The sequence below is a fragment of the Sturnira hondurensis genome, unplaced genomic scaffold, assembly GCF_014824575.4.
Source record: "Sturnira hondurensis isolate 20B ecotype Veracruz unplaced genomic scaffold, ASM1482457v3 Scaffold0001120, whole genome shotgun sequence".
NCBI classification, from domain to species: Eukaryota; Metazoa; Chordata; class Mammalia; order Chiroptera; family Phyllostomidae; genus Sturnira; species Sturnira hondurensis.
In genome coordinates, this window is record NW_028073751.1 from 1,340,896 (window position 1) to 1,368,828 (window position 27,933).

At 43.6% G+C, this 27,933-nt stretch overlaps 1 protein-coding gene and 1 pseudogene across 1 annotated transcript; both read right to left on the reverse strand.

Annotated features, from left to right (window-relative positions):
* Positions 1–1,542: 1,542 nt before the first annotated feature.
* GFRA3 (GDNF family receptor alpha 3) lies at positions 1,543–27,816 on the reverse strand. Its single transcript, XM_037061203.1, has 8 exons — positions 27,668–27,816; positions 17,250–17,522; positions 10,640–10,732; positions 9,041–9,353; positions 6,591–6,694; positions 6,295–6,429; positions 5,856–5,935; positions 1,543–5,650 (listed from the first exon to the last, which is right to left on the reverse strand). Exons 1-8 carry the CDS (start codon positions 27,744–27,746, stop codon positions 5,561–5,563), a joined length of 1,167 nt encoding a protein of 388 aa, XP_036917098.1. The 5' UTR covers positions 27,747–27,816; the 3' UTR covers positions 1,543–5,560.
* Positions 19,761–26,781, reverse strand: LOC118998756 (40S ribosomal protein S20-like; annotated as a pseudogene).
* Positions 27,817–27,933: the final 117 nt, after the last annotated feature.

Below are 27,933 nucleotides of genomic sequence, written 5' to 3' on the forward strand. Positions count from 1 at the left end.
TCATATACTTTATAAAGTAATCTCTGATGTTTCCAGTATCCCACCTGGCAAAATATGTAGATATCACAACATCACTGACTGTATTCCCTGTGCTGCACTTTACATTCCCATGACTGTTCTGTGACTACCAATCTGTACTTCTCACTCCCTTCACCTTGTTCACCGAGCCCCCCAACCCCTCTCCCCTCTGACAACCCTCAATCTGATCTCTGTATCCATGAATCTGTTTCTATTCTGTTCATTTGTTTGTTTGTTTGTTTTGCTCTCTAAATTCCACATATAACTAAAATCATATATTTGTCTTTCCCTGACTGACTTAATCCACTTAGCATAATTCCCTCTAGGTCTATCCATGCTGCCACAAATGGTAAGATTTTACTCTTATTTATGACTGAGTAATAGTCCATAACTTTTTGACCCTCTCGTCTATCGATGGGCAGTTGGGTTGCTTCCAGGTCTTGGCTATTGTAAATAATGCTGTGATGAACACAAGGGTGCATGTATTCTTTTGAATTAGTGTTTGGAGCTTCTTCAGATGGACTCCTAGAAGTGGGTTCTCTGGGTCATAAGGCAGCCCCATTTTCAGTTTTCCACTCCCTTATTTTCCTTAGTGGCCACACCAGTATGCATGGGGTAAGTTTATGAGGCGTGTGTGTTTCCTCTGACCAGTGTCAGCAGGATCATCTTGCTGGCCTTCTACTCACTTTTACAAAAGGAGCAGAACGTAGTCAATACCCAGACAGTTGCACCAGCCCCACCTCCCAGACACGGATGGTGTTGCTGGACTGGAGCTAATGATCAGCAAGTTCAGCACCTTGTGATAGCCCAGAATGCCTGCTCGGGGGCTGATGTGAGAAACTCTGAGTCTGGCCTTGGGAAAGCCAACAGTTGAAAGGGCAGGGTATATAGGAATAACCTTGGGGCCACAAAACTAACACAGGGAGCAGTTCAGCCCTAAACTTTGTGCAGGTGATCCTAAGCACAAAAGGAATCCAGAGAATGTGGTGGTAACTCAGGGTTGGATTTGCCAGTGTTCTCTGGCCTGTCTGTACTATGTTGAATATGTTTAGAAAAGGCATATGTTCTATAGCTCTTCCAAGTTGGTATGTAACTTGCTTTTTCCTTTATATTACATAATGAGAACTTTCCTAGTTATTAAAAATTAATTGAAAAGTCAAGTTTGAATGACTGTCCAAAAGCCTATTTTGGGGACCTGGCCTGCAACTCAGGCAGTGCCCTGAGTGGGAATAGAACAGGCGACCCCTTTGTTCGGAGTCCAGCACTCAATCCACTGAGCCACACCAGCCAAGGCTGCCTCTGTTGATCCTTAATTGCCTTTAAGTAACAATAATCCTTATGCCAAAGTGGCATATGTTGGGGTGGCATACTCTGATCCTCTTCACTTTGCCTTCCTCTTCAACTGCAAGGACCAGAAATCTAGCAAGCCCCACAGTAGCAAAGCCTCCTTCTGCAGCCATAATGAACATTTCAGATCTAGCTCCCAGAGCAGTTCTCAGACGTACAGAAGCTGCAGTACCCGCCCTGTATTCCTGTATTCCCATACCTTCAGGGCATCTAAGAAGGAAGCTCATAGAAGACACTCCTAGGCCAAGGAGGAAGCCATTAAAGAAGCACATCTGGACCTCAGGTGATTAAGACTCACCCCAATTTTCTGACAAGAGTCTCTGCCTTTGGGAGTACTGGTGAGCCACACTGACTTCTCTGAGAACTGCCTTCCACTAATAGGCCTGGGATCCCATTATTCCTTTAGTAGCACATGCATATGCTTTCTTTACCCAGCTGATAGGCCTGGGATGGACCCTTGATCCAGAAAAGCCAATTTAGAACCTGTGTGCAATCAGATTTTTCCACTAATTTGGAATCGGGATAGGAGATCATTTAGCCAAAGTCACAGGACCTGGAAGGTCACGCAGAAGAAGTAGGCCTACAAAGAGAATGAAGTGGTGGTCCGTGACGTCTAGGTCTTCAAGAGATAAGGCTCAAACGCTGGCTGGTGTGGCTCAGTGGATTAAGTGCCGGCCTGAGGACCAAATGGTCGCCAGTTGGATTCCCAGTCAGGGCACTGCCTGGGTTGCCGGTCAGGTCTCCAGTGCGGGGGCACACAAGAGGCCACTACACATTTATGTTTCTCTCCCTCTCTTCCTCCTTTCCCCTCTCTCTAAAAATAAATTTTAAAAATCTTAAAAAAATTAGATAGGGCTCAAAACTGGTTCCTGACTGGCCAGTTCCAGCTCTCTTACGGTCTGGCTGAACTTCCTGGGACTGAGCTGCATGATGCTCCCCTTTTACTAAGTAATTCCAGTGTTTCTGTTACTTGCAGCTAAAAGACCCTTGGCTAAGGCACTTTGATTCCATGGCTTGTACGAGGTCCCTCAGGGCCTGAGCTTCAGACCCAGAGCTCTGGCTTCCATCCCGGAGTTCAGACCTTGAAGAGTGAATCTCCCAGGGGCAACATGCCCAGATAGAATTCAGCCCACATTTGGAGGGAGAGCCAGCACCATCACCCACCACTGTTCCAGGGCAGGGAGCAGAATACATGGTACCCACAGATCCTCTCCCAGAAATAAGAATAGTAATAGCTGACATTGATGGCACCATGCTGTTACAATTATTTCCAGTCCTCAAAACAACCCTGATTGGTTTTAAATGTTTTTACTATTATCCAACTTAGAATATACACAGAGATCAAAAAAGCATAAATTCCTCATGCTTATAAGCTTTTATGGAAATAGGAAGCCAAAAGATTGCCAACCCAAACCACTAAAACTGATCTAAACATTAGTTGATATTGCCAATTAGTTTATAACTGCAATTAAATTGCTGGTGTTATATGTATTAAAAATAAAGCAAACAAAAACTGTAACTCTTTAAGTTAGCTATTCCTATTGGCATCCCCACTGTATGTAGATGAGGAAATGGTGGCTCAGAGGGGTAAAGAATATTTCCTAAGGTCAAACAGCTGGGCATTGTAATCAACCAAGACAACTATAGAGTCCCAACTGCCCAAACTTGAGGCCCAGCTGCCAGTGTCCTGGGCTGCCCCTTCATTGAAATGGAGCTCATGAATGGGTAGGGATAGATCTTGAAAAATACAGCCTGGAACAGAGCAAGTGCTTGTTAAAGGTTCATTGACTGACTGATTGAATGAGTGAATTTGAAGATACGTAGTTGTTTAAAAGACAGTCTGCTTCACCCTGACCATGCAGAGGCCCACAATTCAGTACTCTTTACTTATCACTGTTGCCAGCAGCCCTTCCCACCTCATTACCCCAAAGTTAGTGTCTAATGGCATTAACCATCCTAGCCAGCCAGGACACCATTAAGAGTTTCAGTCCAGCCTCTCTGCCCCCACCCTTGGTCTTGGCTCTGAGCCCTGGGCTGGGAGAGTAGTCTGGTTGTTTACCAGGAATTTGGACCTTCTTCAGAGAAAAGCACAGATGACCTATTAGTCTAATTCAAGCACTTAGCAAGGAATGACTGTACCATTCACACCCCAGCCCTAGACTAATGGAGCCAAAGAGCCAAAGCAAATGGAGAGCTCTTGACAGCTCAGAGATCTTCCTGAGAGGGGAAGAAGGAAAAGTTCCAGCCAGTGCCCCACCGGACTTCGCAGGGAGGCAGGTCGTTTGGGTATTTCCTGGGGCAGGGTGGGCTATGGGGATACAAAAATGTATCAGGAGAGGCTTCCCTATTTCACCCATCACTCCGGCAGCTACTCTGCACATCCTACCTCTAGTCACCTCCTCATTGCCTTAAAACTTAGCTAGAGAAAAATAGAAAAGCAAGCAAATATCCATCAATGCAGAACGGCTTAAATAAAATGTGTATGTAGAAATATGCATTCATATAAGTCCATGTTATACAGGTGATAAAAAGGATGACGTAGCCCAAGCTCCATTCATGGATGCTGAAAGGTGCTAAGACTTACACTTTGATATGTAGCGTCTGCCTCCACTTATGTTAAAATTACACACACCCCAAAATCCTCATGTGCACAGATGCACAGGGAGCAGGTTTGGAAGTTTGAGAGTAGGATTTTAAAGATTTTTCATTTCTTCTTGATAATTACCTATATCATCAAAATTCTCTACAAAACCCTTATACTATAATTGCTAACTTATCTGAGTTCTTATTACATATCAGTAGTAAGGGCTTTTGCATGGATTATCTCATTTCTTATAAGGTGGGTTCTAGCCTCCTTCTATGTTACAGATATGGACAGTAAGGCCCAAAGGGGTTAAGCCCAAGGTCACATAGCTAATGAGTGACAAAGTCAAGTGTTGTTGGAGGATTAAAAGAATTAATCCTCATATACTTGCACACAATAGGGGCTCAATAACTGAGGGTTATCATTATGATAACTGTACAGCACTTATCACTCTGTATTTTAAAATGTACTGTCTCATCCCTTCCCCGGCCTTTAAAACACGATCCGAGTTTTACTACCTTGGCATCTCCTGTACTTAGCACAGCACCTTGCAGCCAGCACTCATCAGTGCTTATGGGAAAGAGTGAGTGAATGAGTTATCAGATAAATGTCCACAGCCCTGTAAATATATTCTTCTGACTACTTTGCACAGGTGGCTGTTTCCTTATCCCAACAGGATTTCTGATTAGATCGAGGACCAGTCTCCCCTTTCCTCTGGCTCCCATCATAGTGTAGAGCAGACCAATAACATAAGCAGGTACTCAATAAATGCTGTGGTTGACAAAGGACCACCCCCCTTCTAAGCCACTGTGGCAGATCCCAGGCAGTATCCCAGAAATAGTTGGAGCTTGGACAGATACAGGTCCACAGCCTCACATAAGCTATTTTTTTCCTTCCAACTCTATGTTGAAAGCCACACAGAGAGGCTGAGAGACTTGCCTGAGGCCACATAGCACTTGGTAGCAGAGTTGATGTGTCTCCTGATCACTGGTCTGTCCTATTCTGTCTGTAAAATCTCTAGTTCTGTATAAATTCACAATGTGAGAAAGTGGAAGGACAGGAAGGTTTTAAGTCAAAATGTTTAATTATGATCCAAGAGACAGGGAGAACTTTGGGACAGCAGCAGGAAGAAAGCAAAGTTTAAACGCTCCAGCTCCTGAGCTCAAATGTTCTGTAGGATCCCAGAGCAGGGCAGGCAACAGGTTCTCACCCTCCATTCAGAGAAGGAGACAAAGGGAGAGGAGCCTAGGCTGACTCAGAACACCCAGCCCTGACTACCTGTTGAATGCAATAGAGAATGACTGGTTAGAACCTGGCGATCCTGACGGGAAGGGACCAGGAGAGAGTTTAGTAGAACTGGTCACCACCAGAAGATATGGCTAAACCACGGAATCCAATTCCTAAGAAGGGGCAGTCTGAGTCAGAAGTGGAGGGAGTGAGAACTGAGCCAGTCAGCTTCCACTGTGCGAATGTGCGGTGGGGGGTGGGGGCAGGGCATGGTTCTCATGTTGTCATGCAACCTCCTTCTCGATGCCATTATTTCCTCACTTCTTGCAGGTGGCAGGTCAGGCAGGGTGTAGTAAAGGGGAAGAGGGTCCCAGGGAAGTCCAGTTACCAGGAACTTGGGAGCAGAATCAAGGTAAGAGTGCAGGAGAAAAGAGACAGCATCCAGGGCTGTGGCCTCAGACCAAGGATTTTGTTCTGTGGGAGAAACGCAATGGAGTCAACCTTACCCGCTTCACCACCTCAGCCTCAGTCATGTCCCCTTCCCCTACAGTGCCCATTAGAGGTCTAGAGTATTTATGACGAGATCGAGGTCACCCCCTCCATCCCCTTGTCTGCTTTATCTGGGTTTTCCCCAGAGGGTTTGGTAAACGTATGAGGAGTGTAATAGACGAGGCCCTACCTGGAGTCCATTCCCAGGTGACGTAGAGCCCTGGGAGAAGAGTTTGCTGTGCGAATGCATCTGATCTGCAATGGCCGTCGCTGAGGAGAAAAGAGAAGGGAAGTTGGAAGCAGATGGATGGTGGAGATTTCTCAGGCTCCCAAGGCAGGATAAGGAGGAATGTCTCAGGAACCCTGGGATGCAGGGGGGTAGATAGGTGGCAGGTGTATGGGATATTGTCTTGTTCTGCTTGCTTATTCCTTGAGCTGAATAGTGCCAAGTGTCCCTAGGTGCAGACATGTTCGACAGGTAACTTGGGGGGTCATTCAGGGAGCAGAAAAAGGAAGAAAGGCCCAGGTTGAGGGATGTAAGCCTATTCTGGGGAGGGGCCTGATCTGGTAGCAAGAGATGGACAGAGCTGACCTGTCCACCATGGAGGGAGCAGATGGAGCACACTCACTGAGACAGGGGTTCTGGGAAAAAAACTGTTCCAGCCGCTCACACTCCTCCTGCATGTTGCCACTGCCTCGGCAGGTACAGCTTAAGGCAACGCTGGCATTGACGTTGCTGACAAAGTTGGGAGTCATGGCAGTCCCTGTGGGGTGAAAAGGGGACTGTCAGGACCTAGGCCAATGCCAGCTTCAGCTCCCACCCTCCTTCACCTTTACCAGGAGCGCTCCACCTGGGTTCAATAGCCACAGCATTCTTACCCCACGGCCAACCTGTGGGCTCCCTACACACATCCTCTAGCCTCACCAATCAGCCCCATGTATGCCTGCAGACATCTGGACTGCTCTGTAGCACAGGTCCCTAGGATGTCCAAGGGATGGCAGTGGGTCTGGAAATCGGCCAGGCGTGATCTGAAAGAAAAATTCAAGGGTTTCCTTTAAGGGTCTGGCCTGCGGCCTCGACCTTTGCTGACCCTGGAGGTGACAGGCCCATCTTCATGCCAAATCCTCCTCTTCTTTCAGAGCTAGGCCCAGTGAGGTCTGCTGCTGTCACAATGAAATGCACTATCACCCCAGTCCCCACAGCACAGCACCGTGAATTTGGGCTCCACAACCCTGAGTCAGGAGATCTCGGCAGCTTCTTTAACCTCAGTTTCCTTGACTGTAAATAAAAAGTGTGTATTTTTGTGAGAATGAAATATGAGAATGTATATACAGCACTTAGCCTGGTGTCTGGTACTTTTGAAGTATTTAATGGACATTAGATATTGTTATTATTAACATTCATCCTACAACAAGTCAAGTCGGTTATTTTCGGATAAGAGAATTCTGAGTATGTTTCTCTGTATAAATTTCTGCAGTTTTCCTTATATTTGGCTTTGTGTTAGATTGGTGGTTTACTTCTCTGCCACCCCCACTCAAATGCAAACTCCTTGAAGGAAGAAACAAAACCTTCATCACCTAATCCATCACTTGTTGGGTTATAGTTATAGCTCCCAGCACAGTAATGGGTCATGTGGCAGAGAGGCCAGCAGCACAGACTCTAGGCCAGACTCCATTCCAAACCTCATTCACAAATGACTCACTACTTGGTTTTTTAACCTTTCTCTCCTGTGGCTTCTTCATTTGTAAACTGAGGATGACAAAAAGCAAAAACAGCATCTCTTACAGGGTTCTTGTGAGTGAGGTTTAGATGAGTGTATTAATACACAGTAAGTATTAAAACACTCCCTAGACCATGGTAAGTACTTAGTAAGTGTTAGTGTTATGATTATTGAGAGCTCTAACTATATAATATTTTGCAGAAGAGGAAAGTGGGACTCAAAGGTTAAATAGCTTGCTCAAGGTTACAGAGAAGTAAGTGGTAGAACCAGACTGCAAAACAAGGTTGGTATGACTCCACTGCCAACAAATGTCACTTGAATAGATGACAACTTCAATTTGGTGAGTGTTTTGTCCTGCGAAGGCAGAGGAAAGCCAGATCAGAATTTGGCTGGAGAATATGCAGCAAATGCCTTACACATCTTCACGCCCTTTGATTCGGTATTGGTACTTATAGCAACACATCCTAATCAATAATTATATTTGTGCACAAAGATTAATAAACAAGAGTGATATCTATGCAGCATTATTTAGACAACAACCTAAATATCCAACAATAGAGAATGATTAAATAAAGTATGGGACATCTATAAAATGAGGTACGATGTAGGCTCTTAAAAATCAAGTCATTGACCTGGCTGGTGTGGCTCAGTGGATTGAGCACTGGCCTGCAAACCAAAAGGTTGCCAGTTCAATTCCCAGTCAGGGCACATGCCTGGGTTGTGGGCCAGGTCCCCAGTAGGCGACACATGAGAGGCAACCACAAAAAAAAAAAATCATGTTGTCAAAGGATAGTAAATAACAAAATAAGCAACACCATTTACTGAGCACTTACTTTGTACCAGCAGATTAAGCACTCTCCATAAGTTATGCACTCCAACTCCCACCAAAATCCTATGAGGTCCACATTATTATCTCAGTTTGTACAGAGGACTAAGTGGAAAGCTGGGTTAAGTGATGGAATTTTAGATTAAGTGATGGGCCCAAGGTCACACAGACCCAGGACAAATTCAGATCGGTCTGGCTTCGGAGCCTGTCTTGACCATTGTTCCATACTGCTTCCACCAGAACATGCTCATGAGATATGCACCATAAATGAAAAAAAAAAGATACAATATAAGATGCAAATATATTCCTAGAATATCACATTTTATTTCTCTATACACAAAAAGGACTAGAAGGATTTGCTCCCCCAAAGTATGGCAGATTAATTTTAGGTGATGGATTTTTAAAAAGATTTTATGTATTTATTTTTAGAGAAAGGGTGGGGAGAGAAAGAGAGGGAGAGAAACATCTATCAGTTGCCTTTAGCTCACCTCTAGCCAGCGACCTGGCCTGAAACTCAGACATATGCCCTGACCGGGAATTGAACCGGCAACATTTTGGGTCACAGGCTGGTGCTCAATCCATTGAACTGATTTTGTGTGATATTTTTACATGTTTTTATATTTTCTAAAGTTTTTACACAAAGAAAATATTATATGTTCTTTTTGAGAGATGAGTTTCATAAAATATCGGAAGATAGATACGTCGTTAAATCAGTCCACGGATGCTGGGGAGTTGGACCCCGCCTCCCATCGAGGGTGCCTGGAGCGAGTGGTGCGCACAGTGCCCCTGCCTACCCGGCCCACCCGCACCCAGCCCCCAGCCCCATACCTGCACAGCGGGTCTGAGAGGCAGAGGCGCCGCAGCTCCAGGCAGTTGGGGGTCCCAGATGGCAGCGCACAGCTGGGGGCGATGGTGTTGCGCCGTCGCTGCCCACAGCTCAGGTCGGAAGGTGCACACGGACACAACAGCAGACCCTGTGCATGGGACGCCCCAGCATTGTCAAAGAAGGCAAGCAGCTGCTGGAGGCAGGCGTGACGCTGGCAGTGGGGCCCCGAACAAGCCTCCCCATAGGCTTTGCGCAGCCGGTCACATTTGTCATTAAGAGTGCACAGCATGGCGAACTTGAGGCAGAGGTCTGAGTCTGTGGAAGGAGAGACACCAAGTCACCAGTCCTCTGCAAAACCAGCTTCCCTCAGGAACCAACGCCCATCCACTCCCCGCCTCGACCCTCTGATTTAACAGGCACTGGAAGCGAGGGTAGGAAGAAAAAGGAGGACTGCCCTGAGTAAGCCACTCCTAATCCGCGGCTTTTCCTTTACACACAAACCACCTCTGGTATTCGCGAGCCTCCCTCGTGCTCCTCCTCAGCCTGACTAGCTTTAAGAAAAAAAAAGAAAGAAAAGCCACATACATCGAAGGCTCATTTATCTAGAATTCAAGCAGCCAGAGGCTCGAATAACCAAAACCCTTTCCTCAGTCCTATACATTGAGTGAGATCTCATGGTGGGAATAAGCTGGAGGCTCTATAACAATCTAAAACTTTCTGAACTGTCCAACAAATGCAACCAAATTCTACCTGGGATTTTTGTTTTGTTTTACAGAGCAGAATCTGTCTATTCTGCTCAGTACTAATATCACCTGCTTGTCTTTCATTGATTCATGTATGCATAAAAGTTTCTCATTCTCTTGAATCTCGGGAAATTATGGTAATATTTCTATTAAGAGAATATTCCAACAGTCAGAACAATGGAGTAACGGAAACAGGCAAATGTTTGGATCCCTTGTAGGAATTAAGAGTTTATGTATAAATCACTATGCTTTTCTCTCAAAATTCAAATGTAACAACACTCACATCTTTCTCACAGACAGCAGTGCATGTGCGCATGTGTTCCCTTCCAGCTAACGCAACAGCTTCTCTTCCCTGAAAAACATGCACTGTAGTCCTTGCCAGACAGATGGCTCCCCACCCTGAGACATCCCTGAAGCGTCACACTCTCTAACCATTTTCCCTGCCCAGCACCTCACCCGTCCCATTAAAATGGTGGAAAACAATCATTTCTTAGTCTTCAGGGACAAAAAGAAAAAACAAAAAACTACTTTTGTGGCTGCCTTGAATGAGGGTAAATACTCCATTTCAGCACATTTTTCTGGGACTGCTGCCACTCCCACCAAACCCTCTATAGAGAGACCCACCTTCTGGAACTAAGGAGCCCTAATGGGCTCTTTGAATGCTTCCCTAATGACCATCACTCCCGGATGACTCTTACGAGATCAGACCATGCCCCAAATCTCAGACTCCCACCCCATGCAACCCTGCTTTATTACCTGGCAGGTGCACACTCTTCACCCACAGGCCCTCCAGTTTGTGTACCCCAACTGGGACTCTTACCCAGCCCCCACACCATGGTTTCTGCTTGCCCTCCACACCTGGTTTGAGCATGCTCAGTTTGCTGAGATTCATTTCCAAGGGTTTTCTGGTCACTGTGTCTTCATAGGGGGAGACATCCAGCTCATAGTCACCTAAAGAAGAGGCAGAGAGCACCAGAGTCCTGAGGACGGGTCTGGGGGCAGGTACAGGAGGGCCTGAGGCTGCTGAGTCAGACCTCAAAGCCCTTTAGAAAAAAAGGAAAACAGTCTCTTGCTAACTGGCTGCAAGCTCTGAGAAGTGAGAAAAAAATCAGGGCCATAAAGTATAGGCTGGGTGCAATGAATAACCTAGATTTAATGATGAATATGGTAAAGGTACCATGCTGAGCATGCTATGTGCTGGGCACAATGGTATAAGTGAAAAAAAATTTACATATATATAGTGATCTCATTAAATATATATTTGATCTCATTTAATCCCCCGGAGAAGGCTTTGGGTAGGTCAGAAGAAATAGGATGAGAGAAGTTAAGTTACTCAGGCTCACATAAGCTAAGAAGTGAAACTGGGCTTTGAAATCTAGACTATCTGATTGCAGGATCTCGGCTCCTACCCACTAGACATATTGCCTGTGGGTCCATGAGCAGGCAAAGAGACTCTGTCTTGTTTTCTCTTCCTACTGGAGACAGGGCAGTGATAGACTCTGTTCCAGGTCTGACAATTTGGCTATGGAAAAGCATTACATGCTGTGGAGGTGGAAGTGAGGCCAGGTTCCAAACTGAACCTGAGGGAGAAGAGCAAAGAAGGGAGAAATAACGATCTCGAAGGAAACACATTTCTCTCAGTCCCCTCCATGAGGTTGTGGACTCCTTAAGGGGGCTTATATAATTACTGCATAGTTCATATATTGTACATGGTAGGTACTCAATAAATGTTGGTTAATCTTGTTGGAAGAGCGAGGTGAGAGAAGTGAGCTTGCAGGGTTTTCACACAATAAGACTCTGTGAACGCATCTTTTGGAGGCAAAGAATACAGATCATGTTAGGCAAGCAGGAGAGGATAGTTTGGGTAGTTGGGAAGACCTAATGCTCCCAAGGGAAAAGGTGATGGGAGAAGATCCAAGAAGTCTCAGGGGAAGTTCTGCAACAGAAGGGATTAAGATGAGTATCGGAAAGCAGGAAACAAAGAGTGTGGTAAATTGTATGGCTGTTTCCAATTATTTGCTATCCATCCTGTGGGAAAATGACATTCCCACCTCCCGTGATGTGATTTTCAGGCCCCCACCCACTGTCAGGCTCAGCCATGCGACTTGCTTTGGCCTGTGCATTGTGAGTGAAGTGATGTAAATCACATCTGAGCAGAAGCTTTAAGAACTATCACCTGGTTCTGCTGTTGCTGTTCTCCCTCTACCAGCCTGGATCCCTGAATGAAAAAGACAGGGAGAGCAAAGACAAAGTCAACTTACGGAAGCCTGCAGCAGATGTATAACATGAGCAAGAAATACATTTTTGTTGTCAAAAGACAGAAATTGTGGGCTTGGTTGGTTGTTACTGCAGCATAACCTAGCACATTTTTACTAAAAATGTAATTGGTATCTAGATGTGGAGTGCTGCAAGAACAAAAACCAAATAGTCTACAATATATGGTATTGGCTTTGGGACTGAGCAGTGGATCATGAACTTGGAAGAAAGGTAACATACTGAATGAGTTCGTGCTTTAACATGAGAAGCTGAGAAGCAGAAGTTTACTAGTATGTCTTGATTGCTATTAGTTGCATTTAGCAAGGTACTCCAAGGAAGATAAAAGTTCAGAGAAGAACTGGCCAGTCTGCAAATAGAGAAGAAACAGAAAAGGGAGAATCCAGAAATTGTGGGACTTGCAGGATTAAGAAAAGTTACAATTGCTTCTTGTATTCAAATGGTAAAAGACAAAATTGAAAAATGCTTTGAGTAATAAGGTATATTACAACTCAGCCTTGGAGCAAGACCAAATCAAGTTTGTGGTTATCATGCCCTTCGTGGAGATCTCTCATTGATTAAAGTGGTATCCAATAAATCCTGCCAGTTGGACAAATGAGGTCAGGGAAAAGAGACTAAGGTAGTGGCCCTCCCATAGAAGCCTGATAGGGGTACTCCTAATTCAGTCTAGAAAGAGATACATGCCTTGAAACGAATTATAGGAAAGGCCATCACTGGCACAGGAGGTGATAAAAAACAAAGTATAAAAATAAATTATGTTTTGAGAGAGTGAACTGCTAAGAGCCACCAGTTTGGATTAAGACACTGACTATTTGAGACTTAAAATGCCCCAATATTCCTCAGCTAGGAAACAAGCTGAATATAGTGCTCAGTTCCCAAAAAGGTCAGAGTCTCCATGCCCTTTTCATATGTGGCCGAAGAAAACACAGCAGGTCCTTGAATTATGTCTTCTATGTTGTTTTGTTATAACATTGATGAGGGGGAAAAAATTGATCCCCAGCAAAGAAATTGTCTGTGTGGAATTGGAGGCCTCCTCATGTCTGCATGAATTTTCTTTGGGTACTCTGGCTTCCTCCCCCATCCCAAATACATGCACATTAGGTGAACTGGCATGTGTACACTGTCCCAGTCTAAGGGAGTGTGGCTGGGGGTGTGAGTGGCCCCACGATGGAAGGGTGTCCTGTCCAGGGTGGGTTCCCGCCTTGAACCCTGAGCTGCCAGTATAGGCTCTGGTCACTCCCAACCCTGATCTGGAATAAATGAGTTGGAATATAATTGTCTTACTTGTTTTTACTAATCTTTTTAAAATGTATGTATAGCTCATATTTATTTTGATGTTTAACATCATAAGTGTTTTGGGTCTCTATTTAGAAGTCTGGTGATGTTTTGAGGCCCAAAATATGCTGTAAGAACTTATTTATATTAATTACTCTAAGGGAAAGTTGGTTTCATTATATGTTGTTTGGTTTAAAGTCCCAGTTTCCAAGAATCTTGATGACATTGAATAAGGATTTATTGTAATGGAAAAAGGAAGACCTCCCAGGGAGCTGGGCCAAGAGCCCTAGAGAACAATGAGTAGAGCAACTCTCCCATGCAGTAAAAACAGGGTCTTATTAAAGAACAACCACTGCTCCCAAGGAAGATGGACATTGGGACATTTGTCTAGTGAGACTTCAGAGTTGCTATGAATCAGTGTCTGCTGCATGCCTCCCATCCCTCCCCTTCTTACTGAAATTATGTTATGGTTTTTCTGGTCCCTGTTCCATTATAATATATTGAGTATGTAATGGGAGGCAGATGACTTGTCTTCTTAGCCCATAAGTTAGTTTCTTTCTCTCTTTCTTGTACTTGTTTTTTTTTTAGGGTTTTCCTTTTTTCTAAGTATACTTTATTAATTATACTATTACCGTTGTCCCAATTCCCCCCCCCCATTGTCCCCCTCCTACTGGTAAGCCCCTTCCTTCCAGCAATCCCCCCTTAGTTAATATCCATGAGTTTTGCATGTCAGTTCTTTGGCTTCTCCATTTCCTATGCTAAACATCCCCCTGTCTGTTTTGTTCCTACCAATGAGGTTTCTTATTCACTGCACCATTTTCCCTACTTCCCCACCCAGCTGATAACCCTCCAAATGATTTCCACACCTATTATTCTATTCCTGTTCTGGTTGTTTACATAGTTGTTTTTTGTTGTTTTTGTTGTTTTAGATTCAGTTGTTGATCGTCATAAATTTGTTACCTTTTAATGTTCATGATTTGGATATTCTTCTTTTTCTTAAAAAAGGCCCTTTGCCCTAGCTGGCATAGCTCAGTGGATTGAGTGCGGGCCTGCAAACCACACTATCGCGGTTCAATTCCCAGTCAGGGCACATGCCTGGGTTGCAGGCCAGTTCCCAGCAGGGGACTCATGAGAAGCAACCATACATTGATATTTCTCTCTTTCTCTCCTTCCCTTCCTCTCTAAAAGATAAATAAATAAAATCTTTTAAAAAAGGCCCTTTAACATTTCATGGAATAATGGCTTGATAATGATGAACTCCTTTAGCTTTACCTTGTCTGGGAAGTTCTTTATCTGCCCTCCCATTCTAAATGTTAGCTTTGCTGAATAGAGTAATCTTGGTTGTAGGTCCTTGCTTTTCATCACTTTGATTTCTTCTTGTCAGTCCCTTCTAACCTGCCAAGTATCTTTTGAGAAATCGGCTGATAATCTTATGGGTACTCCCTTGTAGGTAACTCTCTGCTTTTTTCTTGCCGCCTTTAAGATTCTCTCTTTGTCTTTAACCTTTGGAATTTTAATTATGATGTGTTTTGGTGTGGTTTTCTTTGGGTCCAACTTGTTTGGAACATTCTGTGCTTCCTGGACTTGTATGTCTATTTCCTTTGCCAAATTAGGGATGTTTTCTTTCATTATTTTTTCAAGTAAGTTTTCAATTCTTTGCTCTTCCTCCTCTCCTTCTGGCATCCCTATAATTCAGATGTTGGCACGTCTGGAGATGTCCTAGAGTCTTCTTATTCTTTCTCTCTTTTTTTTTCGTTCTCGTTTCTTCATTCTGTACTGGTTGACAGTTTATTTCTTCCTTATCTTCCAAATCATTGATTTGAACCCTGGCCTCCTTCTCCTCACTGCTGGTTCCCTGTGAATTTTTCTGTATTTTACTAAATGTAGCCCTCATTTCCTCCCTTATGTGTTTGCTATGCTCACTGAGCTCTCTGAACATTCTGATCACCAGTGTTTTGAACTGGGCATCTGATAGTTTGGCTCTATTTCACTTTGTTCTTTTTCTGGAGTTTTGATGTGTTCTTTCATTTGGCCCATATTTCTTTGTGTCCTCAATTTGGCAGCCGCCCTTGTGTTTGTTTCTGTGTATTAGGTAGATCTAGCTTTTTATTCTCTGTCTTAGTAGCATGGCCTATGTAAAAAAGTCACTTGTAAATTGTGTGGGGCAGAGCCTCAGGTTATTGCTCAGGTGGGACAACCCACTTCACCACTTTGTGGCTCTGTGTGTGGGGAGGGCTCTGGGAGGGTATGATGCCACTGCCTGGCTTCTAGAGATTTTCCTAGCACTCACCTTATTTCCAGTCACTTCACCTGTTTCCTGTATGCTACTGATGTGCCTTCAGGTGCTGAAACCAAGAGTCCATGGTTTATGTATATGTTCTAAGTCTATGTGGGCTCTTTAAGCAGTGAAAATCCAGCAGTTTCTTCCACGACCCCAGCCTCCACTAATATTTACAGCCAGTCATAATGAGAGTCTATCTTCCTGGTACTGGAACCCTGGGCTGTGTGGTCTGGTCTGGGGCTGAGATTGCTTACTACCAAGGTGTCCCTCCTGATTTTTATCTATGGTACGTGAATGTGGGACCCACTGTTCTTCCACTACCACTGCTGCCACCTCTCTGCCTGTCTCTGTGACTCTGATCCTCCTAACTGTCTGGATGAATATGGCTTCTTGAAATCCTTGGTTGTCAGATTTCCATACAGCTCGATTTTATGACGATTCTGGGTGTCAATTTGTTTTGGGTTCTGGTTGTATTTCTTTCTATGGTTGCATGAGGAGTCATAATGTGTCTACCTGTGCCTCTATCTTGACTGGAAGTCTTTTAGTTCATAAATTTCTAGATCAAGAGGAGCCATATCCACACCGGATATAGAAATAATCACAAGATCCTAGACTTGGAGCCTGATGTCATGTTTGGGTAGAACTCTTAGGGTATCTTTCTTGGAAAGTGTGTTGGTATATATTGCTTGTGGGAGGGAGGAAAATGAATATTTTGACCAAGTGGTGGGCTGTGAAGGTTGTATTATTTTCATTATTTTTGCCCTCACTGTAAGATTATATACCCTCACTTATTGCCATTTGATCTTCAACATCTCCCTGTGGGAGAAGTACACTTCCCCTCCCCAGTGATCTCAGGCTTGCCCTCCGTGTGTTTTGCTTCGTCTATGGAATGTGAGCTGAAGTACTTTATGTAAAATCTGAGCAGGAGCTTTTAAAGCCATAGCGTGGTTCTGCCATTGTTCATTTCCCTCTGCTATGAGAAGGGAACATCCCAGATAGAGGCTGTCCTTTCAGCTAGGATCTGAGAATGAAGGGGATACATGAAATGGCCAACATGGAACATAAGCAAGAATTAACCCTTGTTTTGTAAGTTATTTGTTCTACAAGTTACTACAGCATAGTCCAGTAAAAGCTAATACACAGAGGGATCAATGGAGTCAGAAAAAGCTCTTCTCTTTGTCTCTTCTAGTGCCCTCTCTTTTTATCATCTCCTGCCTAGCTAATGAGTGCCTTTTCTATTAAAGGCTGGACCAGGATGCTGCCTCCCAGTCTCTGCATTTATGGGTTACATTGTATTTGGAGCCTGTTTATGGGTTAAAACCATTTTCCTCCATCTCTTCTCCATACCCTTCTGTTCCAGGAGCTCCCCAGCATGGGCCTCAGCCTGGTTCATATCTCTGCCAAGAGACAGCTACATGTCATCAGATAAGAGAGGGGGAAATAAGGAGATGGTAGGGCAATGTTGGGGGGCTCAAAAGGATACTGGCAATTCCTCCCTCCGTTTCTTACTGTTGTCACATGCAAAGCTTTATTTATCATCATTCTCAAAATCTACCATGGGCTCACATGTAAAGGATTAAAAGACAACCCCAGGGGCCATCTTTCCTAGCTTAGTCCACTCTAGGATGGGGACCTCACCAAGGCTGTGGGCAGGGTGTACAGTCCAGTAGATGTCCAGGCAGGTAGTTTGGTTCTTCATGCGCCGGTGGCATGTGCAGCTCATCAGAGAGCTATTCCTGAGGTGTTGTGCTGCCTCCAAGCAGTCTGCAGAAACTGCAGGTCCCTCTGCAGGTGATGGGGTGCAGGAATTCAGGTGGTGGTAAGCAGCATCGCAAGTGGGATCAGCCTGGCATTTCCTCCTGGCCTGGATACAGCTGTTCGTGAGCCGACCCCCTGTGGGGCTGAGGTTCCCTGTGAAGGGAGAGAGACCAAATAAGGCTGCCTGGGAGTACACATCCTTCAGGTAAGGTGAGGAGGGGGGAGGAACTCGGGTGAAACTTTGGGCAAAAAAGTCTTGGGGTGGTACAAAAGGCCTTCAGGAATAAGTGTGAGGAGAAGGAAGCGTAACAGGAGTGGAGAACAGATCCAGCCGAAGAGGAGCTGGGAGTCTAAAGAAAGGCTGCTTGGCCTCCTGGGAGGGGAAGGGGGACAGTTGTTTAAAGATGACCTGATGACCCTGCCAGGTGTAGGGAGGAGGACCCTTGGCAGAGCTATGCCATGGGTGTAGCTAGCATCATAATCAGAGAGTTGAGAATCTGCTTGGGCATGCTTAATGAGAGTTAGCAATAATTCTGTCACTTAAAATACCTTACAGTGGGAACAGGTTGGGGTTAGGGTGGGGAGATTTTGCTGATTCTGTCCCTCAGGAATACCAAGGTTGGTTATCGCTCAGCTGTGGAGGAAGGCTCTGCAGCCTGAGACTCAGGGTCCCTATTGAGGGGTAATGGAACACCATCATACCCCCAGTTTTTCAAGGCAAAACATCTAGGAGTCATTCTTCATTCTTCTCTTTCCTTCACATCCTACATTCAATCCAACAAGTCCTGTCAGCTCCATAACATATCTGGAATCTGTCCACCTCTCCACATCAATTACTACCTCCTTTGTTCTTACTCACCATTAACTCTTGTCTGAACTGCTGCCAAGACTCATTGGTCTCTCTGATTCCATCTTCCAAATTCATTCTCCTAAACCACTCACCCACCCTTTTTGTTTTCCACCTTTATTAAGATATAATTGACATATAACATTGTGTGATTTAGGTGATGATATAATACACATGTATAGTGAACTGCTTATCACAGTAAGATTAGCTAACATATCCTTCACTTCGCACAATTACTACTTTGTTGTTGCTGCAGCCATCTTTTTAAATGAAAATTTTTTATGGGAAATATTTTTATAAAAATAAAATTCATGCCATGCAAAATTAACCATCTTAAAGGGTCCCATTAAGTGGCATTTAGTACATTCATGGCTGTTGTAAACCATCACCTCCACCTAATTTCAATACATTTTTTTCTCTCCAAAAGGAAATCCATACCCAATCTAAACACACTGTTCTACCTTCCTCCTAGTTGGAGCAACCACTAAACTGCTTTCTGTCTCTATATGTTTTCCTAGATATTTTATGTAAATGGAATAATAAAATATTAAATCTTTTATATCTGGCTTCTTTCACCTAATATACTGTTTTTAAGGTATACAATCCACTGTTTTTACAATCCACATTGTAACATGTATCAGTATTTTATTCTTTTTTATAGAAGAACATATTTCATTGAATGGATTCACAACATTTTGTTTATCCATGTTATCAGTTGATGGACATTTGGGTTGTTTCCTTTTGGTTACTGTGAATAGTGCTGTTATAAACATTCATGTACAAGTATTTGCTTGAATATTTGTATTCAGTTCTTTTGGGTGTACACCTAGGAGAGGATTGCTGGGTCATATGATAATTCCATGTTTAACTTTTTAAAAAACTACCGAATTATTTTCCATAGTGGCTGTAGCTTTTTATAGAAGGGTTTCAATTTCTCCACATACTTACCAACTCTCATTATTTTCTTTTTTAATATAGCTATCCTAGTGGGTGTGAAGTGGTATCTCATTATGATTTTCATTTGAATTTCCCTAATAACTAATGATGTTGAGCACATTTTCACAGTAGCCATTTGTGTATCATGTTTGGTCATTTTCTTACTGAAGCATAATATACAGAAAAGTACATAAATCAAAAAAGTACAATTCAATGAATTTCCAATTGAATACACCTGTGTAACCAGACAAGTAAAGGACCAGCACATTACTAACATCCTGAAGGCCTTCTGACACTCACCATCACTCACAAGGAAACCAGCATCTTTATTTCTAACATTAGAGATCAACTTTGTCTGTTTTTCAATCAAACAACATGTGCTTTTTATGTCTTGGCTTCTTTAGCTCAATATTATGTTTATGAAATTCACCTACACTATTAAGTGTACTTGTAAATAGCTTATTTTTGTTGGTATATAGCATTCCATTGAATGTAACATAATTCTATTATGTACTCTGGTTTAAAAAACCTTGTAAGACCTGGTTCCTGCACACTTTTTCTTTTATTTTTTTTAAACAACTGATAGTCAATTTATTTAAAAGGTTAATTTAAGCATCTACAATGATGTCTTCAACCTCAACTCCTGGCTCAATACTGATGGAAGTAATCTGCTTAACAATCTCAGGAGGGCTGTGCAAGTCAATGAGTCGCTTGTAGATCTTAATCTGAAATCGATCCCAATTCCCTCCCCAAAGGGACTTTTCTTGCGGTGATTCTTAGAGTCTTGGTAGGCATCCGAACTGGTCCTTTCACTTTGAGATTCTTTTCCTTTGAGCCTCTGATCAAGTTAACACACACCTTCTCCAAAGACTGCACATTCTGGCAGGTCAGAGTTATTCTAATTCAGAGAATTGCTACCTCTGGTTCCACAGATGTCTTTCCAGTATCTTAAAAGCCATTTCTGTGACTTGGCTTCCTGACTGACTTGTTCCTCATTGAGAGTGAACAGCAGTGTCAGGAGCAGAAGTGGGATGAGCTGCAACAGCAACCCCATCTTCCTCAAAAAGGCCACTTCTTTAACTTCACCTCCTAGTCCTCTCCTCCTCTCCCACTCCCCTCTGTCTACACTAAGCTTTTCTCTGGATGCCATTGAACAAGACAAACTTGTGTCTACCTTAGGGTTTTCATCCTACTCTTCCTTTCTGCTTAGAATGCTCTTTCCCCTGATCTTCACATGGCTGTTCCCTTCTGGTAATTCAGTTTGAAGTTTAATGTCATGGTCAGGCCTCAGAAAGGCCATCTCTGACCAACCGATGTAAAATAACCCCCCTAGCTACTCTAACACATTGTTGCATAGCATTTATCACCACTTGGTTTTCTTTTACTTGTTTTTTTTCTGATTATCACCCCCTCTAGACTTCCACATTTATCTTATCACTACTCTGTCACCAGTGCCTATTATTTGTGAGCTCCTATTAAGAAAGAGCCAGACAGACTTCTAGTCTGAAAGTAGCCAAGAAAGAGGCATAAGGACACATGCTTTGACTCCTTGCACAACCATAGAAAAAAATTACAACCAAATATCAAAACAAAAAACACCCAGAACTGCCAGAAAATTAATCTGCATGGAAGTCCGACAACCAAGGATTTAAAGAAGCTACATTCATCCAGATGAACAGAAAGGTTGGAGTCCTGGAAACAGGTGGACAGGTGGTGTGGTGCACAGAGGTGGCCGCAGTGGCAGTGGAACAGACAATCCCACATTCACATATGGTGGATAAAAACCAGTAGGGACACCGTGGGAGCCAGTGATCCCAGACTCAGGCCAGACCACAGAGCCCAGGTTTCCAGCATGGCAAGATAAACCTTCAATACCTCTGGCTGTAAAAACCAATGGGGGCTGGGGTGGCAGAAGAAACTGCTGGATTTTTGCCACTTAAAGAGCCAATATGAACTTAGAGCATACGCAAATCCACCCACCCTGAGTTTCACTACCAGGGCAGCACCTGGTAGGGTGCCAACCACATATGGGGAGTGAGGGAAGTGATCGGAAATGGGGTGAGAAGCGAGGCAATTGCATTGTCTCCTCTCTGAGCCCTCCCCACACACAGAGCCACAAAGCAGTGATGTGGATTGCCCCACCCTGGCAATTACCTAAGACTCTGCCCCACACAATTTACAGGTGCCTTTTCTACATAGGCCATGCTACTAAGACAAGGAATAAAATCAGCTCGACCTGATACACAGAAACAAACACAGGAAGGTTGCCAAATTTGAGGACACAAAGAAATATGGCCCAAATAAAAGAACAGAAGAACAGAAGAGGTGGCTCTACTTACAAACTCTGAGAGTTTGGTTAGTCCAACCTGCTCTTCCAATCACACAAAAATCAACTCAATTAGTTATTAAAATGCATATTTCTTAGCCTCATCCAAGAATTACTGAATCAGAATCTCTAGTGATAAAGCCTGGATATCTGAATTTTAGCAAGTTCACTGGTGAGTAGTATCCACCTTATAGTTTAAGAATAGATGCTATATCCTATAGGCTCCACTGAAAAACTACTTAACCCAATAAGTGAATTTGGCAAAACAGCAGGATAAAAAGTCAATATTCATAAATTGAAGGCATTTTTGTATACCAATAATGAAATATCAGAAACAGAAAGTAGGAAGAAAACCCCATTTGTTATAGCAACAAGAAAAATAATGTACCTAAGAATAAACTTAACCAAGGAGGTAAAAGATCTGTACTCAGAAAATTACAGAACAATACAGAACGAAATTAAAGGCCCTGGCTGGTGTAGTTCAGTGGATTGAGCGCGGGCCTGCGAACCACACGATCACAGTTCGATTCCCAGTCAGGGCACATGCATGGGTTGCAGGCCAGTTCCCAGCAGGCGACTCACAAGAGGCAACCATACGTTGATACTTCTCTTCTTCTCTCCTTCCCTTCCCCTCTAAAGATAAATAAATAAAATCTTTTTAAAAAATCTTAAAAAAAAAAGGAAGAATATACTGTGTGCATGGATTGGAAGAATCAATATCATTAAAATGTCCATACAACCCAAAGCTATCTATTCATTCAATGTAATCCCTATTAAAATACCATTTCACAGATATAGAACAAACATTTCAAAAGTATATATGGAACCGTAAATGACCCTGGATAGCTGCAGCAATCCTGAGAAAGAACAAAGTAGGAGAACTTCCGGCCAAGATGGAGGCATAGGTGGAAACACTGTGCCTCCTCGAACAACCAAGTTTAAAGACAACAAAGTTTTAGTAACAAAAACGCAACCAAAACACAGAAAATTGAACTATACAGACTATACAGAAGTCTGACAACAACAAACCCTCCAACCAGATGGGTAAGAGGGTCAGCGGAGCCAGCCGTGGAGCGGGATGAGGCAGGAATGATCCACTAAACCGACCCAGGCACACAGGCGGCTGTTGGCAGATCCCAGGTGTGGGGTAGCAACAAGCTGACCCAGTGAGGGTGCAAGGTGGCAGGTTGACCATGGTCACACAGTCGCGCACAGATAAACCAGGCAAAGGAGCAAGCAGTGAGACAGACTGCGCAGGCCCCAGCAGCGGGAAGCAGAAGAGGGGACCCCCATTGTTCCTCTTTGACCCCGCCCTCACATACAGGGTCATAACCCAGCAAAGTGGGTTGCCCCACTCTGGTGAACACCTAGGGCTCTGTCCCTCATATGTAACAGGCCCAAACAGACCAAAACATTATGGCTCAAGAAGAACTCAAAGCCCCAGAGCCAATAACTCTAAGTGAAAAAGAAATAGCGAACCTCTCAGATGCACAGTTCAAAATACTGGTGATCAGGATGCTCACAGAACTGGTTGATTTTAGTCACAAATTAGAGGAACAAATGAAGGCTAAACTAATTGAAATGAAGGGAAATGCACAGGAAACCAATAGTGATGCAAAGGAAACTGGGACTCAAATCAAGGGAGTGGACCAGAAGGAAGAAAGAAATAATCAAACAGAAAAGAAAGGAAGAAACAAGAATTCAAAAAAATGAGGAGAGGCATAAGAACCTCCAGGACATCTTTAAACATTCCAACATCTGAATTATAGGGGTACCAGAAGGGGAAGAGGGACGGCAACAAGTGGAAAACTTATTTAAACAAATAATAAAGGAGAACTTCCCCAATCTGGCAAAGGAAATAGACTTCCAGGAAATCCAGGAAGCTTAGAGAGTCCCAAAGAAGTTGGACCCAAGAAGGAACACACCAAGGCACATCAGAATTACATTAGCCAAGATTAGAATGAAGGAGAGAATTCTAGAATCAGCAAGAGATAAGGGGACAGTCACCTACAAAGGACTTCCCATCAGACTGTCAGCGGATTTCTCAAAAGAGACCTTAGAGGCAAGAAGGGGCTGGAAAGAAGTATTCCAAGTCATGAAAGGGAAGGACCTACAGCCAAGATTGCTCTGTCCAGCAAAGCTTTCATTTAGAATGGAAGGACAGATAAAGTGCTTCTCAGATAAGGTCAAATTTAAGGAGTTCATCATCATCACCAACTCCTTATTATACAAAATGTTAAAGGGACTTATCTAAGAAAAACAAGATAAAAAATATGAACAGTGAAAGGACAGCAAACTCACAGTTATTAACAACCACATCTAAAACAAAAGCAAACCAAGAGGACAGCTAGATAGGAGTGGAACCATAAAAATGAAGATCACATGGATGGTTAGCAACAGGGGAGTGGGAGGAGAAGAAGGGGGGAGAAGGTACAGAGAATAAGTAGCATAGACAGTAGGTAGAAAATAGATAGGGGGAGGATGAGAATAGTGGGGGAAATATAGAATCTAAAGAACTTGAGACACGTGAACGTAAACTAAAGGTGGGGAATGGTGGGAGTGTGCAGGGTGGAGGGGAATGAAGGGGGGAAATGGGACAACTGTAATGGCATAATCAATAAAATATATTTTTAAAAAAGAAGAACAAAATAGGAGGGTTCACAATACTTGATACTAAACTATACTACAAGGCCACTGTAATAAAAATGTCTGATACTGGCATAAAAACAGGCACATAGATCAGTGGAACAGAATAGAGCTACGAAAAATAAACCTGTAGTCAAATAATATTTGACAAAAAGGGCAGAGGCATAAAATGGAGTAAAACTAGCTTCTTCAACAAATGGTGCTGGAAGATCTGGAATGGTACATGCAAATGAAACTAGACCACCAACTTACACCATACAGTACCTGAATAAACTCAAAATGGATAAAAGACTTAAACATAAGCCATGACACCATAAAAATCCTAGGGGAAAACATAAGCAGTAAAATTTCAGATATCCCACCTAGCAATCTTTTTGCCAATAGCGCAAGTGAAATAAAAGAAAGAATAAACAAATGCAACTACATCAAATTAAAAAGCTTCTGCACAGCTAAAGAACACATCATCAGCCCTGGCTGGTGTGGCTCAGTGGACTGAGTGCCAGCCTGTGAACCAAAGAATTGCCAGTTTGATCCCCAGTCTAGGGCACGTGTGTGGGTTGTGGGCCAGGTTCCCAGTGGGAGGTGCACAAGAGGCAACCACACATTGATGTTTCTCTCCCTCCCTTCCTCTCCCTAAAAATAAATAAATAAAATCTTTTAAAAATTTAAAAAGAAAACATCATCAGAATTAAAAGGGAACCAACCATATGGGAAAACATATTTGCCAATGATACCTCAGACAAAGGTTTGATTTCCAAAATATATAAATAACTCATATGACTCAATGCCAGGAAGACAGACTCTAATTTAAAAAAATGGGCAAAGGACCTGAACAGACCCTTCTCCAAGGAGGACATACAGAAGACCCATAGGCAAATGAAAGAAAGCTCAACATCACTAGCATCAGAGAGATGCAAATTAAAACCACAGTGAGATGCCACTTCACACTGGTTAGAATGGCCATCATAAACAAATTAACAAACAAGTACTGGCAAGTATGCGAGTGTGCAAAGAAAAGGGAACCCTAGTACATTGTTGGTAGAAATGCAGACTGGTGCAGCCACTCTGGAAAACAATATGGAATTTCCTCAAAAAACAAAAAATAGAACTGCCCTTTGACCTGGTGATTCTGTTGCTGGAATTATACCCTAAGAATCCTGAAACACCACTTCATAAGAATCTATGCATCCCAATGTTCATAGCAGTGCTATTTACAATAGCCAAGTGCTGGAAATAGCCCAAGTGCCCATCAGTAAATGAGTGGATCAAAAACTGTCCTCATTTACACAATGGAATGCTATGCAGCAGACAGAAGGAGCTCCTACCCTTCATGACAGCATGAATGGAACTGGAGAGTATTATGCTAAGTGAAATAAGCCAGGTAGCAAAAGACAAATACCATATGATCTCACCTATAACAGGAACCTAGTGAACTAAACAAACAAATGAGCAAAATAGAACCAGAGGCAGTGGAAACAAGGAACAAAATGACAAGGACCAGAAGTGGGAGAGGGGTGGTATAAGGGAGAAAAGGAGGGGAAGGACTTAGTTAAAGAATAAGTATAAATGACCCATGGACACAGACAACAGGGTGGGAATTGACTGTGGGAGCAGAGGTTGGGGGAAAGGGAGAGCAACAGGGGAAAATTGGGACAACAGTAATATAACAAATTAAAAAAAAGAGTCGGTGCTATATTCAATGAGTACAGAAAAGATCAGTATCACTGAGTTTTCCTTTTGCTTCAAGCTCCAATATGCCTCAGCATAACATTGTTAGTCTTTTTACTTAAAATTTTGATATGTTGTTCATCACAGACTTTTTGGCATTAATTTTGATTTTAAAATATTGCATTAAAATCTTCTTTATCTTGACTACTGAATTTCTTGGCAGCTCCTTCACTCACTGAACCTTAGTCCCAGCTCTACATAGGGCAATTTAATTCACTTTCTGGACCGTAGCTTCACAAACGTAAGATGAGAAGACTGGATTAAACCAGAGCTTCTGAATGGAGGGGATAACGAAGAGAGACGTTAGGCTCCTTTTAGGGGTATATCAGAATTTTCAAAGTAAATGTGTGGTTCAAAATAGCATATTTGATAATTTTATAAGTGAAAGATAAAAAGCATAGCTTTTGAAGTTTCAAAAGTTATTTAGACAGGCATGAGATTTTTATCTTCACCAAAAAGAGAACATGATATTAAATAGTTTGAGAAATACTAAATGTTTAAGATGTTACTTCTGGTAGGAACCCAATTAGTGCTTGCTGAAAGAAATGTAGCAGGTCCAAGCCTCATTGTTCTAATTGAACTAAATATTGAGTTGCAACTATTTGCAAAAGTAAACCTCTCTAATTTCTAAGCCGGTGGGTCGTCCAGGTCTGAGCAGCAGTGGATTTTAGAGCATTTGCAATTCAACGGAAGGTGGGGAAAAGGTGCCCCACGTTTATCCTTGATCCTGACAAGCAGCCATCCTGTCCTGTTAGGGTTAGTGAAATGTCCTGGGCATTCAAATCAGATCAGAGAAGTCTTGCTGCCCTAAGTTACTGATGGAGTCAGTCTGTACTGACTAGTCCTTTCCCTCCTTCCTTTCATATCTGTCTTTCAGCCAAGATTGCATTTCTCTAGTACTTACCTTGTGGATGCAGGTCACAGACCATGTATGGTCTCTGCCTTAGCATTCCCTCCACTCAGGCTCTGGGCAGGAACCCCACAATGAGGTTCCAAGCACCCATCCCACTCCAAAAAGCCATGGGATCCCATTCCCTGGGATCATGAATCCCTGGTTGTCCTTCCTTAAGGCAATGACATGGTTCGGAAACGAAGTCCTGAACTACATATTCCACAAAATATCAATTGTATAATCAATAATAAGGCAAGGCGCTGCCTGGCAGCTTGCAAGGAAAAACCATCTTGCCCGATAGTGAGTTTTCTCCTCTAATCAAAATAGTAACAAAAAGTATATCCTTAAGAGGGGTACGTTGGTAGTGAGCAATATTCTCAGCAGTACAACCAAATAATGGTGTTAGCATGTTCTGGCAGGAATTTACAAACCTAATTTGTTTCAAGTCAGTTCTAACAATAACTTACTTTCCTCTTATGTAGTATCCACTTCCCCACTCCTTACAGAGGGTGGAAGAGATGAAGCCCACGTGGAGCAAACAGAGATCTCCCCGTCTCCTACAGATGCTGTTGCGGAAGTGGTCTGGCTGTGGACGCTTCTGTGACTGTGCAGATACGCCACGATAGAGGGGAGACGGGAACCGGGGACTAGGATATGTTTGGGTGCCCTGACCATTGCATTCAACTCAATCTACAACAGTTCAGACACTTTATCACGCAGGGGACCCAGCCCCTTCCTGGCACCCTGGGTTCCCTCCTCTAGATCCTCAGGCTCAAAGGGCTGGGCAGCCGGGACCAGGTGGCCATGCGGTGACTGAGTCCTCTCTGGGCAGTGCTGACAGGTCCCTGTTTACACTCTCCCCAACCCCCGACCCCCAACGCCCTGACTGGAGCAGGTTGGCTGTAGGCACGGAGGGCACTCACCAGCTCCAAGCAACGGGGATGGTAGCAGCAGTAGCAGGAGCAAGGACAGCGCTGGTAGCAGGTTCCCGGGGTGCGCCATGTGGGGGGTGGGTGTAGGGACGGCGGAGTTTGCCCCTGGGGCGTTCTGTGTGCACCTATTCCTGAGCGCGCTCCCCTCACTGCTCACACTGGAACTCTGCAAGCTGGGGGCCCTTCCCTTGCCCCTCCCACCACCGCCTTCCGCCGCTCTTCGCTCTTCGCACAGAAGGCGCCAATGCTCCCACCAG

Excerpts from the sequence above, each read along its gene's own strand:
- GFRA3 (XM_037061203.1), bottom strand. The coding sequence starts at position 27,746 with ATGGCGCACCCCGGGAACCTGCTACCAGCGCTGTCCTTGCTCCTGCTA. Across the intron at positions 10,733-17,249 it reads ACACCCTGCCCACAGCCTTG|GTGACTATGAGCTGGATGTC; the intron begins GTGAGGTCCCCA and ends CCTCTTCTTTAG. Across the intron at positions 5,936-6,294 it reads TTCCCAGAACCCCTGTCTCA|CGACGGCCATTGCAGATCAG; the intron begins GTGAGTGTGCTC and ends TTTTCTCCTCAG.